The sequence below is a fragment of the Oryza brachyantha genome, chromosome 3, assembly GCF_000231095.2.
Source record: "Oryza brachyantha chromosome 3, ObraRS2, whole genome shotgun sequence".
NCBI classification, from domain to species: Eukaryota; Viridiplantae; Streptophyta; class Magnoliopsida; order Poales; family Poaceae; genus Oryza; species Oryza brachyantha.
In genome coordinates, this window is record NC_023165.2 from 4669518 (window position 1) to 4686087 (window position 16570).

At 40.1% G+C, this 16570-nt stretch overlaps 3 protein-coding genes across 4 annotated transcripts; all 3 read right to left on the reverse strand.

Annotated features, from left to right (window-relative positions):
* Positions 1-1529: 1529 nt before the first annotated feature.
* On the reverse strand, positions 1530-2288 carry LOC102720416 (UV excision repair protein RAD23 homolog B-like). Its single transcript, XM_006651082.3, has 2 exons — positions 2160-2288; positions 1530-2085 (listed from the first exon to the last, which is right to left on the reverse strand). The coding sequence occupies exons 1-2, from the start codon at positions 2186-2188 to the stop codon at positions 1716-1718; spliced, it is 399 nt and encodes a 132-aa protein (XP_006651145.2). The 5' UTR covers positions 2189-2288; the 3' UTR covers positions 1530-1715.
* A 742-nt stretch (positions 2289-3030) lies between these two features.
* Positions 3031-8716, reverse strand: LOC102710956 (activating signal cointegrator 1 complex subunit 2). The gene is made up of 9 exons (XM_006649528.2): positions 8221-8716; positions 7372-7531; positions 7198-7259; positions 6996-7090; positions 6709-6822; positions 5970-6032; positions 5782-5879; positions 5272-5699; positions 3031-4623 (listed from the first exon to the last, which is right to left on the reverse strand). The coding sequence occupies exons 1-9, from the start codon at positions 8618-8620 to the stop codon at positions 3263-3265; spliced, it is 2781 nt and encodes a 926-aa protein (XP_006649591.1). The 5' UTR covers positions 8621-8716; the 3' UTR covers positions 3031-3262.
* A 3934-nt stretch (positions 8717-12650) lies between these two features.
* On the reverse strand, positions 12651-16420 carry LOC107303861. 2 transcript variants are annotated; one of them, XM_040522436.1, is made up of 5 exons: positions 14715-14735; positions 14009-14066; positions 13865-13937; positions 13711-13776; positions 12651-13215 (listed from the first exon to the last, which is right to left on the reverse strand). In XM_040522436.1, the coding sequence occupies exons 2-5, from the start codon at positions 14038-14040 to the stop codon at positions 13147-13149; spliced, it is 240 nt and encodes a 79-aa protein (XP_040378370.1). In that variant the 5' UTR covers positions 14041-14066; positions 14715-14735; the 3' UTR covers positions 12651-13146. The 2 variants fall into 2 exon arrangements, with proteins under 2 accessions (XP_040378370.1, XP_015690579.1); XM_015835093.2 differs by lacking the exon at positions 14715-14735 and adding an exon at positions 16256-16420 and having other exon boundaries at positions 12652-13215.
* Positions 16421-16570: the final 150 nt, after the last annotated feature.

Genomic DNA, 16570 nt, shown 5'->3' on the forward strand with positions numbered 1-16570 from the left:
GGAGTTGTTTAGATGAGACTAAAATTTTTTTAGTCCATATTATATTAGATGTTTGGATACTAATTTGAAGTATTGAATATAGACTAATAAAAAAACTAATTTTATAAATGAAAACTAATCTGCGTGATGAATTTTTAAGCCTAATTAATCTACAATTAGTAAATATTTATGGTAGCATCACACAGTCTAATCATAAATTAATTAGGCTCAATAGGTTCATTTCGTGAATTAGTCCAAAGTTATAAAATAGATTTTATAAATAATCTATATTTAATACTCTAAAAGTCGAAGTTTAGACCCACAAGCTTTCCTTGCCTGTGCATCACGGGTAAACCAACCGCCCAAAATACTTGCAATCGAATGTTCTAGCCATGGATCTCGTCGATCGTCATGTGAATCTCTGGGTCAGGTTCAGCTGGGGGCTCGATTTTAACTTATACGGCTTGGTTTTCCCTGATGCTCTCTCGTGATCCAGCATCGAAATGCGTGGGCATACAAAACGGCCAAAAACTCTGATGGTGAGTTGGTAGGAGATAGCACCATTCGAGAAACTTAGGTTGTATTTAGATGGAGCTAAAATTTGTTAGCATCTGTCACATCGGATGTTTAGGCATTCATTATAAATATTAAATATAGAGTATTAATAAAATGCATATATAATTTTGGACTAATTCGTAAGACAAATCTATTGAGCCTAATTAATCCATGATTAACCTATGTGATGCTACCGTAAACATATGTTAATTATGAATTAATTAGGTTTAAAAAATTTATCACGTAAATTAGCTCTCATTTATCTCTCATTTATGTAATTATTTTTATAAATAGTTTACGTTTAATATTTATAATAAATATCAAACATCCAATATGACATGGACTACAAAGTTTTAGACCCATCTAACCGCCCCTTAACCGAAGGGTCCAAGCTGTTGCTGTCGTGATATCATCCATCGTGTTGCTGTTCCTTGATGAGCGAAAAAAAGGAGTGTAATTCTCTCTTCCCTTTTGTTGCCATTCCTGCCTTCTTTACTTGGGTAATCATATAAACTTGACGTCATGTTTTTCATTTCTTATACGAAGAAAGCGTACTCGCAGTAGACTTCCCTTACAGTGTTTTTCTTTTTTAAATAATACTAGTAGTTCATTTGAACTATACTCTGGGTTCATGCGGATGAGATTCAAAATTGATGCTGTATATTACAAAACGGGTCATAGCGCCAAAGGATAATCCACTGTGCGTATACAACAGACACGCAGACAAATTTGTAAATTGTAACTCCAATCATACTTGTACAGATCATTCAAAGAAAATTTTAAGAACGAAGAACGCGACCCATATAAATCTTATACCGAGAACAGAAGTTAAACGCAAGTTCAGAATTCGCTCCTGGTACGTACTAACATGTTGTTCATATGTATTCTATTCATCCGATAATTGATCAATGGCAAATAAAAATACTCCGCATTCAGCAATATGCAATGAAAAAACAGTTCGAAGCTTATTAGTTCGTAGTTCATTCATATCACCGTATTGCTTCTCTAATCAACGAGAATATTGCAGGAACATCCAAAACACACGACAAACAAAAATTGATGTAGTTCATTCATATCACCACAGGAACGTGGCCAACGGGCGATTGCCAATGTATTTTGACGAGTAGCCTGTGATACCAGCATCCGTGGAAGGTGGCGGTGGCGTGCGGCGGGCGGTCATGTCATGCCGCGGAGGGTGTGGTCGACGGGGCGGGGCCGGGGGCCGTCTCGGTCGTCGACGGGGCGGGCACGGTCGCGGACAATGTAATCGACGGAGAGGACGTGGTCGCAGACGGTGTGGACGACGGGGCGGAGGCGGGGGACTTCTCGGTCGATGGAGCCGGAGCGGGAGCAAGAGTCGTCGATGCGTTGGACTTGGAGGCGGCAGCCATCTTCGCCCGGGCTGTCGCGTACACCTTGGCCACAGCATCTTTTTCTTTGTCAGACATGGGGATAACCTCGTCGACCTCGTCATCACTGGGCACACTGGCCTTGATCTGCTCCGCCTGCTTGTCCATGCTAATCTTCCGGTGCCGTTTCCCACCCCGGCCGCTGAAACGAAGAGCAAGTTAGATCATAGAAACCAAATAAAACCTAGAGCGTGCGTCAGGGTGCAGAGGCCTTACAGCTTGATCGCGCTCTCGTAGGGCCTCATGGCGGCGACGACTCCGGAGGAGGACGGGGCGACGGAGACTTGAGCCGGGAATGGAGAAGGTGCGGCGCCGCTCACCCTCTGCGCCCTCTCCTCGACTCTCTTCTCGACTCGATCAGCATCTCGAGACTCGAGGTCTCTCTGTGTGTATATATACTAGGACATCACTGGAGGCAGCCTGGCACGCGGGCCCCAACCAGAAGCGGCCCCACATGGCAGCGGAAAACACGGAACCCAACCGGCGCGTAAATAAAAAAGCAACCAGCACCAACGGCCGAGCGCACACCACCGCTCCACGCGCCGACAAGCGGGACCCACAAAGAACGGGCCCATAGATCAGTGTAACAATAGGCCAGGCAACTGGATCATAAAAAAGCAAGACCAACAGAAGGGGCATGCAAAAGCAATCCCTGACATGCGGGACCCACCAAGGGCGACCCCACAGGCCAGCGGAACAACACGCAAGCCAACTGGTGCGTAAACTAAGAACCAGCAGCAACAGCCGAGTGAGCAGAGCGAAGTCTACTGCTCCAGGAACAGTGAAAAAAGCCTACGTGGCATGCCCCATATGTACTTATTGGGATTGTAAATTCAGAATTTTTTTTAAGGTGATATTTTGCGTGATATACCGGGAAAATTCGGTCCATTGCATTTAGATTGATGTACCAGAAATAATCGTCGCGTGACAAGTAATAGTTTCAACGCTTGACACATAAACTTAGAGATGTTTTTTTTTGGGCGGAGTAGTAGACCTTTCCCTTCGAAAGTACCTCTATGCTGATGCAAATGATTTATGTACACCTTTGTGCGCAACTGTAGACTGTAGTACATTGGAGCTTGGCGAGAAAGAGTAACACAGAAAATTAACTTTCATTTATGAGATTCCAATGTGATATTCTGTCCGAAGCTACAGGAAATATGCTCATAGTTTGATTCCACCAGTAACATGAGCAAGGATCATAATGATGCTTCATGGCATCGTATGCTTGGCCGTCTATTGCACAACCACGTCAAAAAAGAAAAAAAAACTGTCACATTTACAGTTCTCGCATTGAAAAACGATGATGAAACTATCACCTAAATCCCTGTCAATCCTTGCATATGCTTCTTCATCGCACGATCTCTCCGGTAATGGTTATTCCGGCCACCACCTCTCCTTCCGCCGCCGCCTCCACGAGGAGCAGGCCCCCCTCGAGCGAAACCCTGTGCTGCATCAGGATCTTCACTGTCCTCCGCTGGATGGTCATGGTTCCTGCTGCCCCCTCTTGGCGCACCACGGCCAAAGCCACGCTGCTGGCCATTAAGGTTCTCGTTTACCTCTGGTTGGTTGCCATGATTTCTGCCTCCTCTTCTTCCACCACGGCCAAATCCTGGTGGCCCATTTGAGTTCTCGCCCTCCTGCGTGGGGCCGCCATGATCTCTGCTGCCCCTTCTGCCATGACCGTCACGGGGATTTGAGCCTCCTTTGCCTAAGTTGGAACCTCCTCTGCCGAAGTTGTTTGCATTGCCCTCTTCTTCCTCCATGTCTCTGTGCTGCCTGTTGGGAACACCCAGAGGTACATTTCCACCACGGCCAAGACCATGGATAGTCTCTCTCTGAATATTGCGCAAGACTTGCGCTTCTCGGGCACTAGATACAGCAACCGAACCAGCAACCTTGTAGCTGTAGTTCTTCCCATCCTTGACATAGTATTGTGGCTTCTTCTGTGAACTCCACCGTGGACCCTGTGATGACGTCTCAGCATCATTCGCACCATCAGTTTCCTCATAACTTGATTCTACCACACTGAAGCCAAGATCATCAAATGAGTCATCGTATTCATCCTCATATTCGTATTGGGATTCAAGCACAGCTGATCTAATAGCATCTTTTGCTTTCTGGGAGTCTAGAGTTGCAGAGTCAGGCACATCATCATCGGTCTTCCTTGTAAATCTACCTTGTGGGACTGATGAAGCAGATGATGATCCCTGGGATGCAGATGAGACTGAGGACGAAGAATCTTCAACAATGCGTTGCATCTCAGTATTAACCTTATGGGGTTTGTTCATAATTTGGGGCTCAGTCTCCACAAGTATGCCTTTGCCTTTATCTTTCCCAACAGTAGCTGCAGGCTTTTGCTGCGGGATCTCATCTAATGTAGTATCCAAAGCTAGAAGATCTTGATGGAGGGTTCCATCTAATATCCTTTGGATAACTTCCTCTGGGTTCTGGTTGTAGGCTTCCAGGCATGCAGCAAGGAAGCCCTTCCCATAATCAGGAAAGAGGTCCCTTATTTGACTAAGCTTGGACTCACCGATGGCAGTATCCTCATCCTTCTGTTGTACTTCACCACCATAGGAAGAGACAAGCAAATCAGGCACACTATTAGAAGATGTCAGAGTAGCTCCACACACGCGCGTGATAAACTGGAACTGCTCATCGTCCATGTGTATCCATCCTGTTTAAGATTGGAGGAACATGATACATCAACAAAATGTTTTGGCATCAATATAAAAACTAAGAAACAATCAATAACTTGATAACAAGAAAATGCAGCATAAATGTCAACAGAACAATGCTGTCAGTTTAGCTAACTCTTTGGTCTTAACAACAGAACATATACGAAACTGAAAAAAGGTGATGTCTTATGAAAACAACTCAAAAATCATCAGGGTGATTAAACGCAAATAGAAATAAAAGCAAAAGTAGGGTGATAAGGGAATATTATTGGTGAACTTAGTGAGGTCAGGACAATTGAAGCTTGAGCATCTTTTCCTTTTACACGTGGATCCCAGACTCCTCTGTAGCATGTTCTGACTCTTTCCATTCATTGAGATCAATACGCTGGATCAAACTGGAACTTTCAAGCTTTGTAAGAAACACAACGGAAGGCATGCAACTCTTTTAGCTCTATTAACTTATGTACAGATTGTGTGAGCAGGCATAGTAACAGAACATAGAATCCTAACAACATAGACAATTTATGACATATGTAGAAGAGACAATATTGGCTGAAATAATAATAGCGGGATACTAAGTTTACGTGGAACTTTACAAACCTGAAAGCAGCCAAGTAAGCATTTAGTTTAGAATTTTGATCATTTACCTTTCTTTCGAATATCTCTAATCCGGCTCATCAACTTAAATTCCTTTTCAAGAGCTTGGAGGAATGTCTTTCCAGGATGATCTTGTCTATAAGTGGCTTCTCTATTGATATCTTTCAGTGTTTGAATTATGATGTCTCCCCTGATCATAGGATCTTCGACTTTAGCTGGAAACATCTTAGCACAAGCTTGAACATCATGCTCCAGAAGTTGATCATTTAGATAGCAGTACTCCAATAATCTCCAACCGAAACTAACAGTTCTCCTTGACAGCATCCTTAAGCCAAGAACCATGTCACTTAGTATACTGTCAGATGTAGTCTGGCAATTGCTTTGGGAACTGGACATAGCTTGAAAACCATGAAGCAAAGATGGTAACAATGAATCATACAATCTTGGAAGAATGTTCAGTAGTTCCTCAACTCCATAGCTGGAAATTAAACGGTAGATAAGCATCACTGCCTACTAAGGGAATAGTGAACGAATATTGTGTTGGATGAGTAGAACCTCACCTCATTTCGAAAGAGGTACAAAATAATAAAGCAGCAGGTTGATAGGAATCGACAAAGGCATCCAGGGTGACAATTGCATCATTTACAAAATCCAACACCTGATGGAAGTTGAATTTACAACAGTGTAGAAAAAATCAGACAAAGGGACAGCAGAAATATCATAAACTACGCCGTAAAGTAAGACTTGCCTCTGATAAATCTTTCTGAAGTTGGGTATATCCACTATCATTCGCTCCAGCTGAGGTGAGCACCTAAAATGAATTTATTATGGTTAAGATTTGTTTATGCATAGTTCTCCAATATCTATAATAAACCATCGTCAGATCAGCAAAATGCGATACAACAAGATCAAGTTTATATTGATACTATAGGCCCTCAACTTTTAACCTTAGTAAGAAAATATGCATTCATTTACAATTAAGGGTTAAAAAGAACGAGAGACAAATTAACAGTAAACAAAATCATCATCGGTTTCTATCTTACCAAGCAATGGACCATATGGCCAAAAGGAATAGTGAAGAAAATATTTGAAATAATAATAGATATAATAAATAATCACAAATACATTCATCGATAGGACAAATGAAAATCATTTTACCAAAAATATAATTTCTCTTTTCTACAAAAAAAAAGTGATTTAAAGAAAATGTCAGCAGTTTTAACGTATGCAATTGTGACTACAGAGTGAAGCAAGCAAACAGCGATTATCATGATATATATGTTATGAATAGCACTTGTGTTCATATGAGGGCACTAGGCCCGAATATATACATGTACAAGATGAGTACATAAGGAAACTATATGAAAAAGGAAATAAGAGTACGAATAGGAATACATCTACACTTAACAATATCCTATGGATGTTCACACCAAGTAAAAGAATAGAGTATCCTATAATAGTAGGCTGCAGTTATTTATGAAAATAACCTGTAATGATTTCATGCACCTCTGCTGCATTGTGTGGAAAATGCCCAGGAATTGGGGGAGGGCAATATTAATGCCATCCAGAATATTTGGCTGGACACTGACAGCATTCTCAACCTACAGATACAGAAAATGTGCGCTCTTTATTGTCAGAAGTATTCATGCCAATGACTAGAAAGAGTTTATCTGAGACTTAAGGGAACGAAATAGAATTTGTATTTAAGTTGGGATCCATGTGCAAAATGAAAAGGAGAAAAATAACAATAATGAAAAACACTTCAGGAACCAACCAGTGTACTTGTCAATTTGCCATTGTCATGCCCATAAATAGCACATATATCCAGCAGCTTTGGCAGGTCAAGCAATCTTTTCTCCTGAAGAAGGGCTACAGTGGAACAACATAAATACAATATATTTAAACCAATGGTCATTCCATTCTGCCCTAAACAAAGTAAACTCAAACAGTGATCATATGAGTAGCCATAATCTCACCTGCATGCTCCTTCATGCTAAGGGATTCAGTCCTGCCTGCTCCAGGATCCTTGTTTGAAGATCTACCACCCAAACAAGAGACATGACGACAAATTTCATGCAAATCTTAACAGCATACACTATCTTATGAGAAGAATGCATAGAAGTAAGATAGGGAAATGATTTTAATCTCACATGCGGTACAGGACCATAAAGACACGACGGCAAAGCTCAAGCTCCCCAACAACCAAGCCAGCAACTGCCCCTTTGGGTGCACGATGAGGCAAATCATACCATCGATGCCTGAATTGTAGGTAACTGTCCAGGAACTCATGCAGGGAATCATTCTGTGCCACTGGGAAATGGTAACCATTAGTAGAGTTCAAATACATGCGGATATATCCATAAATTCCAATTCTAGGATTGAAACAGCCGATAATCACAGATTTAGGCGTGTTCTCATCTCAAAATTTTATGTTGACTCATCTAGTTGCTCAATTATTGTTCAGGCTTAGTTTGCATAAGGAATAAGACTCAATTCCTCGTATTGGTAAGGGTAGTTAGTTCCTGCCAATCTGAAAGGACTGGGATTAATAAAACTATTCTAAGGGATAACTTCTAGTTAAAGAACCCCAGATTAATTGACAGAGGACCTTATACAAATAGATATAGTTCCTAATAGTGACAATATTATTGCATTGGCTTTGTTTTGCTTCTGCAGCTACAGACACTTAAATCACAGATGTAGCAAAAAAATTAACGCACTCGTCATCTTGTGCTTAAAAGTGTGAACTGACATTTGAACGAGTATTCACTAAAATTTTATACTTAATCTATAGCATTAGCTAATTGCAGAGACAGCAGTATCAGAAGACAATAATGCATTCAAGGAATACAACTGAAGCAAACATACACATCCTACATTAAGTGGTTATGCTCCCAAGCTTTCAGCACTGAATTCCCAGTCCCAAAACTAATCATTTCACGCGCTATAGCTAAGCAATTTCGATGGGCTAGTAATGCGCAATCGAGTGTTTCGGTTACCCTGGCGCCAGAACTCCCGGGGCTTAGCTCGGAGGAGCGCCGCGAGGGCATCGTTGAGGAGGTCGACGACGGCCTGCGACTCCTGGGCGTCGGGGCCGCCGAGCCCGGCCGCCACCACCTCATCGTGCGGCAAGTAGGCCACGAACCCATCGGCCTCTCCTCCGACCCTGCCGACGCCTGCGCCGGATGCAGACGGGGAGGCCACCGATGATCGGAGTGCGGCGGTGAGCAACGGCGGGGGCGGGGCCGACCCCGAGGGTTTAGGGGCAGCGGACTTCTGGACGTACCGCTGCTGCTGCTGCTGCTGGCCTTGGTGGTGCTTCGGGCCGCCGTTGTGGCCGCGGCGGTGGCCGTAGGAGGTTTTGGATTGGTGGGGCGGCGGCGGCGGCGCGGACGACATGGCTGGATCGGGGAAGGAAGAGGAAGCCCTCGAGTCGTCACGGCGTTCAGAGAGTGGCCCAGCAGGTAGGCCTTGTAGATTTCAGAGGAGTTTCCCGGAATTTTGGTGTCGCAAGGGTTCCTTGTCACAAATTGTACGCATCACTGAGGCCGCGTTTGCTTGGACAGAGCTAAGCGCTTACCCGGCACGAAAAACGTACTAGTAGATTAATAGATTAGTATATGATTAATTAATTATTAAAAAATAAAATAGATTAATATGATTTTGTAAAATAATTTTTCTATAGAAAAATTTTGTAAAAAATACACTGTTTAGCAATTCGGAAAACGTGCGCGTGAAAAACGAGCGAGTAAGTCAACTTAGGAGAGGGGGATGAACGCGGCCTGAGTCATGTGATAATTTATACTTTTAAAATCAAAATAAATAAAAGGAGACATATTTCCATCGTTTTTGAATTCTAGCTTCTGGGAATTTATGTTCTTGTCCTAGGATGTTTGTTTCTAAGGGCTAAACTTTAGCCCCTAGTCACATCGGATGTTTGGACACTTATTATAAATAGTAAACGTAGCCTATAAATAAAATCCATGCATAATCTTAGACTAATTTACGAGACGAATCTAATGAGCCTAGTTAATCTATGATTAGCCTATCTGATGCTATAGTAAACATTTGCTAATTATAGATTAATTAGGCTCAAAAAATTCGTCTCGTAGATTAGCTCTTATTTATGAAATTAGTTTTTTATTAGTCTATATTTAATACTTCAAATTAGTGTCTAAATATTCGATGTGACATGGGGCTAAAAAGTTTAAGCATCTAAACAACCCCTTAGATTGTTCGTACAACGGTTTTACATGTAGTATTTGCCCCTCGCACTATCGAATAGAGCAAATAGGCCCCGTTTGAAATCTCCAAATATTTTAAAGTTTTGATTTATTCGTTTCTTATGATAGTTAGGGGTTGTTTAGATGGGGCTAAACTTCTTAGCCCCATGTCACATAGGATGTTTAGACACTAATTTGAAGTATTAAACATAGACTAATAAAAAAACTAATTTCATAAATGAGTGGTAATCCGCGAGACGAAATTTTTAAGTCTAATTAATTCATAATTAGAGCATGTTTACTGTAGCATCGTATAGGTTAATCATGGATTAATTAGGCTCAATAGATTCGTCTCGTGAATTAGTCTAAGATTATGGATGGGTTTTATTAATAGTCTACGTTTACTATTTATAATAAGCGTCCGAACATTCGATGAGACAACGGACTAAAAATAAGTCTCTTGTTCTAAACACCACCTTAGCTGGGCCTACAAATAAATGAGTTAGCTATTGTAAAAATTTCAGCATGCTTGGTATTACTTATGTTGGTAGGGGTTACTACCCACCATATCATATAAGGAAAGAAGTTGAATACAGTCCCAAAGCAATTAAGAAAGGATATGGTAGAGGAAGGAACTTCTGCTAGGTAAAAAAGAATATGGTAGTTTAATCCATATACGATAAGTTTATCTGACCATCTTGTCTAAGGACGTGTTAGAGTTCGACTCATCTCCTGCTAAAACTATTTAGTTAGTTTTTATATTTATCTCCTAGATCTACTTTGTTTTTATACTTATCTTCTAGATCTACTTTGTTTTTATACTTATCTCCTAGGTTTACTTAGAGAAGAGGAGACAACAGTGAATCAAATAACTTTTGAGAAGTTAGAAAACCTCGATAAGCGACCAAAAAGTCTTAAATGACAACTAATACAATACAAATCCCATTGAGTCATCAGTGAAGAAACCCGAATATGTTTAGCCATATGCAACCATGCTTGTGCTATCGTACCAATTCATTAGGAGCCCGAACCTATATATAAAAACGGATGTTATTCTCATTGTTATAGTTTTGTGAATAACTTGGCATCACTTGAACTCTTATCAAATACCATAAGTAGATCTTTATTCGACGTCGGAAGTCAAAAAAAAAGGATTAGATAAGAAACTTTTAAAGCAAAATTCACCGATGATCCTTAAATTTGTTGTGTTGTGCCATCTAGATCTCAAAACTTAAAAAAAATGTATATCCATGTCACTAAACTTGCTAAGTGTGTTACATAGTTCCAAAACTACCGCTAGTCCTCTAGGAGTCCATGTGGCTCTCTGGGAGCATACATGGTATTTATGTGGTGGATATGATTATGCAGATGCCAAGTAGGTATTTATGTGGTGGATCTGATTATGCAGATGCCAAGTAGGCTTGTGGAGGAGCGTACGGTGAATTTAGACCTATGTGGCAATACTTATAAGACAAATTTAAATTTTAAACATTAAAATTAGAGTTGATTTGAGGGTTTTTTCATATAAGTTTATTTTCTAGGTTTGACTTTTAGATCAATAAGAATACATATATAAAATTTTTTATTCATAAATTATTTCTCCTTTGCAAATGTGTTGTAACAATCAACCTCAAATATTTTTCAAGTTTACAATAACTAATATTTATCATTTATTAATGAGCTAACTCAATTTTTGTGATCACTTTTGTCTTTCTTCGCTCACTCTCAAACTCACTCGTAGCAAATTTAGAGATATGTATATACATTTGCATAGTTTAGACATATAGATGACACAACAATACTAATTTAAGTGCCGCAAACTTTTCAAACAAAGGGCCGGTCCTTAAACTTGTGGCGCAGTACTACTTAAGTTCATAAACTTAGAAAATACATGTTTAGGTCCATGAACTCGTTTTAACATCTAAAATCATAGACCTGGACAGTACATTAAAATGAGTTCATGTACCTGAATGGTACATTAAAACAAGTTCATGGACCTGGATGGTACATTAAAACAAGTTCATGGACCTAAACATGCATTTTCTAAGTTTATGGACTTAAATGGTACCACGCCACAAGTTTAATGACCAGTCATATACTTTACTCAATCCAAAATATGGTAGAGATAAATACATACTATTATGACCCCTGCCCCCAAGGTGTTTTTGAAAAGCAAAGACAAAAATTATGTATAGTAGATGAAAAGTAGTAATATCAAAATTGAATAAATAGACAAGCATGCTATCATGGCCCCCGTTTCATGAGTTTTTGAAAGTTGTAGGAGTTTTTGAAAAAGCAAAGACAAAAGTTAATATAGTAGATGAAAATAAGCAGTAATACGGAAAATGGATAAATAAACAGGCGTGCTATTATGGCCCTTGTTTCAGGAGTTTTTGAAAAAGTAAACACAAAAGTTAATATGGCACTCCCAATAAAAAATATTTATCGTTTATAATAAGATTTGGTCAAACTTCTAAAATTTTGATAAGTAATATTATGTTAAAATGAATTTGAACTTAAACATTTAAGAAATAATCTATGGTCATAATTTTAGAAATTTAGCCAAATCTAATGCTAAACGAAAATAATTTTGACCAAAGCCTACAGATTAAGCAGCAGTAAAATGGAAAAAATATTATCAGAGCCAGGTTTCGATCCGGGACCTGTGGGTTATGGGCCCACCACGCTTCCGCTGCGCCACTCTGATCGCGCTGGTTAGTGTGCTAATAAGAGTTTTTTCAAGAGCAACACATAGTTATTTTTCTCAATCGTGACTTTGTACATCTAATCGTTCATGAGCCACCATTTTTTTCAGGCACAAGGCACAATCTGGGAAATTTTTCGTCTCAGCTTTTTGTTGATTATCAACTTAGCTCAGCCTGCAATGTGTAGCGATTAGTTTTTCACGCACAAGGCACAATATAGGAAAATTTTCGTCTCGGCCTTTTGTTGATTATCAACTTAGCTCAGCCTGCAATGTGTAGCAATCGGTTGCTGTATTCAAGGGTGGTCATCATTTGGTTTTCGAAGGAAAAAAAATATGAAACCATATTTGTAAATAAAAAATAATTTGTGAATATAACTTTTATACATGTGTTCTTAACTATCTAAAAGCCTAAAAGCAAGATTGAACTATAAATATAATAAAAAAAACCTCAAAATCAAGTTACAAATTAAATGCCGAAAATTCAAATTTTAGCTTATATAAATATAAGCAGCAAAAAGACGGGGCTTTACACAAGCATAGAAGTGCCCACCCGAAGAAATTGGAAAAGAGCAATACAAGGAAAAAAAATTATAATGCTTTGGCATGTTAAACATTTCTTGATACAAGAGCCATATTATATACAGAATGTAAGTTCATATAATAAGGAATTTAAGTCGGATAGGAAAACATCGGGGAACAACCAGCACTACGGCAAAACTTGTCTCAATATTTAGAAATTTCAGATGAAAACAAACTTCTGAGTGCCGCCAGCTGTTGGCTCTTCACATAATAATTGGATCCAAGATTCAATTGTTCGGTTTGGATAGCTCTAGAGCCAACTAGAAAATTCTCTGCTGAATCCATTACTTGGAAATTCCAAGGTGTGTGGATAGAATGTCCTGGAGATAGTAACCATCTGATTCTTCAGCAGTTCAGCTGAACGTGTTACTTGTATCAAGATGAGTAACATATCAATATTATTCACAGTTAACATCCTACTGTTCAAGCTCTTTGTTGTCCTGGGTTGATCTCCCAGCTTTCTGCACTTCACTTTCTTTCTTGCGCTGCATCAATTATTAGAAAAAAGTATTACATGAGACAAAGTATTCACAGTTAATTTGATCCCTAAGTGCAGAAGTAAAAAAAAAAGTAGTACATAAGCCACATAAATAAATGATTTAATAAAACATAATCCCATGGTTTCAGTTCACGTAGCAGCACAGAAGAACCTCTGGTATTGTTTTATCAAATATATGATTAGTTTTGGTTTTAAAAAAGTTTGGTTTAGCTCTTTAAGTGTCAACATAAATACAGGCATACAATGGAAAACTATGCTACTGGTGTCGCATTTCCTCAATATTAGCCATCTAATGGAACAATATTATCCAGCTACTATTATTCTCTTCCATCCATGATGCACGGTGAAATATCAACAGATCACTTAATAGGAGATAACGATGAGGTAAACAGCTCTAAGAGAATGTTGAGAAAAATAGCATCAGCATTCAGCAGTGTAACATTTCATTTTCAAAGCGCTAGAATGTTGGTGAGTAACATACCTTCGGAAGAAGTCCTTCTGCAGACATCAGCTCATATAGCTTGCGCATGATTGTTTCCTCTTCCACCTGTACATAATGATATTTTCAAAGTATTAATGCTATCTAAAAATTTACTTTAAAGACATTATAATACCTCTAACCATATAATGCTCACCTGAAGTCTATGCAACTCATGGGACATTGCTCGGTAAGTTTCCATTAGGGCTTGATTTTGCTTGTCTAAATGCCTGCAGATCCCATGTAAGTAGCGTAATAAACTAAAAATTTCAAGAACTAAGGGATTTAAAAGAAATCTTACTTGGACATTTCAGCTGAATGATTTGGTTCCATTCTCACCAACAGCCCGATACCAGTTCCTGCCAAATTTTTATACATTTTAAAATCATGTAAAAGCAAGCTAAAACTGGCCTTTATCTTATTAATTGAGGAATTCTGAGTTCAAGTCGTGAAGGTGTGGTGTGATGGCATGGTGGGCCTAGGATTTTGAGATCAAGTATTTGAAATGCGAAGGAGTAAAAGAAAATTACAACCAAAAGCGTAATATTTGGTTCTAAACTAATAAGGTTATAATATATAGCACATATAACACTCAATTAAGCATAACATATTTTCGTAGAATTAAATTGCTAATTAACAATTTTTCAACATATCAAATACATATATGATATAAAATGGCCAAATGATAAGAAATCTTATAATTTAAAGAAGAACTTTTCGCTTGATGTTTTGAAAATGAATCATAACATCCTCATCAGTAACCGGCAAGAATAATTTCTTTTCAATGAATGTAACCAAACAATATTGACAGCAACTACATCTAAATCAAATATTGGTCCATTTCAATATTGGCAGCAACGACATCTAAATCAGTGCATCTAGTTCAGTTGATCCATTCAAATTTCAAAGTAACCTTCCCTAAATTCGCAGCAACTAACTAAACTACCAATTCATATACTTCAAAGTATCTATCAAATTCAATTTCAATTTTCAAGCCAGCAGGCAACCTCGTCGTGGGGTCGTGATGCAGCCAGACCGGGTCGTCAACTCCTCATGGCTGCAGCCTGCAGCAGGCCAGGCAACCTCGTCGCCTCCCCTCCTCGAACTTGCAGGCCCGGACACCCACTACACGCAGCTCACCAGGCCCTCGCCGTCCCTATCGGGCGCCGACCCTGACTGCCTCCGGGGCTCCCTCCTCCCTACTTCACTTCTGGGATTCCGGCGCTGGTGAGTCAACGACGACGTCAAGGCGTGGTGGCGGAGGCGGCAATGGCGGTGAAGACGTGCTACAGTTGGTCGGCGGCCTATGGCATCAGGGCTTCCTCCTCCTCATCATCCCCACTTCACTTCTGGCGATGGCGATTCAGCGACGGCGTTACAGCGCAGTGGTGGTGGAGGTGGCGGCGGCAGAGACACGCTAGCGCTATGGTGCAGGCAGCGGGCGTGACGAGGGAGCTGGGAGATAAGCTGAGAAGGGTGCCTGGGACCTGGGTTGCTTGGTGGGGAATGGAGTTAAAGATTGGAATAGGGCCAGCCCATTAGAGCGAGGCTCAAGAAATCTGAAGCTGGCCTTTCGGCCTCTTTGATTCAATATATCCTTCTCCTTTTTTTTGTTAATGTATACATGTATTATGCATAGTTTTTGTCAAAAAATTTTGGATATACATTGAATACCTATGTATACGAGGTGGGTTAGTAGGTATGCCCCTTTGTACTCCTACATTATGATATCATTCAGAATAAGGAAAAACAAAGGGTATATTTGGATTGACGCTAATTTTTGCCCCATCAAAATATTGATAGTGCCAAAACAATGGCAAGTTTTGGAACTACCAAATTTGGTAGTGTGGAACTTGTAATTGCATAGGTAAATTTTGGTGTCAAACCAATCATACGTACGTTACTATTGAAATTCCAAAATTTTGGTAGGGCAAAAGGTTGGCTTCAATACAAACAAAACCAAAAATGCAAATGTTTTTGTTTCTTGTGCATAGGAGAAGCTGCCCTGTTACCCAAGGATGAAAGGTTCAATCCATTAACGATCGCCACATAATTAATCGATTTGACATCTAAAATTGCATGTATCGTTTGGTGTCATTTTGTGATTATAGCCGCCGTAGGCAATGTTAGAACACATTTTGTTCTATTTGCGACCATTAGAGAAAGGAAATTAAGAAGAATCCATGAATAGCTAGGATGAATAATTCAACAGGAGGCAATCAAATTGATAGGGCAGGATGTTATTCGACATGGCTATATTTCAACAGAACAAGAGGCTCATTGAGGTACCAGGGGCGGATCTATTGTGGGACATGGGGGTTCAGTTAAACCCCTCAAACTTTTTGGGAACAAAAAGAACCTGTTATTAAGGCTATTATTAAGGCAAATTAGGCCAAATCCAGAAGAGAACCTATCTAGGGTTCATGATGCAGATTCCAGAAGAGAAACTATCTAGGGTTCATGATGCAGATTCCAGAAGAGAAAAAAAGTGGAGCGCGTGGATAGAGAGATGAGAAAAGAGGATGTGGATGGATGGATGGATGCTCACCGAGGACGACGGCGCCCCCTCTCGCGGGAGATCAGCGCAGGCGGTGGGAGGAGAAGCCCGTCCTGGGCCGGCGCAAGGGCGGGCGGGGGGAGGCGGGGAGCTCGCTGGCCGGCTGTCGCCAACTCGCCGTCGCGTACGGGGGGAGAGGGCGGAGAGAAGAAAGGGAGGAGTAATACGAGTGTGGTTACGACGTGTAAGAGGTCTCTGTACACAAATGAAAAAACAAATTTGCCTAGAAACAATGAGACAAAACTTTTTAGCCTAATTAATCTATCATTAGCATATAAAGGTTGTTGTAGCACTTATGACTAATTA

Excerpts from the sequence above, each read along its gene's own strand:
- LOC102720416 (XM_006651082.3), bottom strand. The coding sequence starts at position 2,188 with ATGAGGCCCTACGAGAGCGCGATCAAGCT. Across the intron at positions 2,086-2,159 it reads TACGAGAGCGCGATCAAGCT|CGGCCGGGGTGGGAAACGGC; the intron begins GTAAGGCCTCTG and ends TCTTCGTTTCAG.
- LOC102710956 (XM_006649528.2), bottom strand. The coding sequence starts at position 8,620 with ATGTCGTCCGCGCCGCCGCCGCCGCCCCACCAATCCAAAACCTCCTAC. Across the intron at positions 5,700-5,781 it reads TGTACCTCTTTCGAAATGAG|CTATGGAGTTGAGGAACTAC; the intron begins GTGAGGTTCTAC and ends TTTAATTTCCAG. Across the intron at positions 4,624-5,271 it reads TAGAGATATTCGAAAGAAAG|GATGGATACACATGGACGAT; the intron begins GTAAATGATCAA and ends AATCTTAAACAG.
- LOC107303861 (XM_040522436.1), bottom strand. The coding sequence starts at position 14,040 with ATGGAACCAAATCATTCAGCTGAAATGTCCAA. Across the intron at positions 13,938-14,008 it reads CATTCAGCTGAAATGTCCAA|GCATTTAGACAAGCAAAATC; the intron begins GTAAGATTTCTT and ends TGGGATCTGCAG. Across the intron at positions 13,216-13,710 it reads CAGAAGGACTTCTTCCGAAG|CGCAAGAAAGAAAGTGAAGT; the intron begins GTATGTTACTCA and ends TAATTGATGCAG.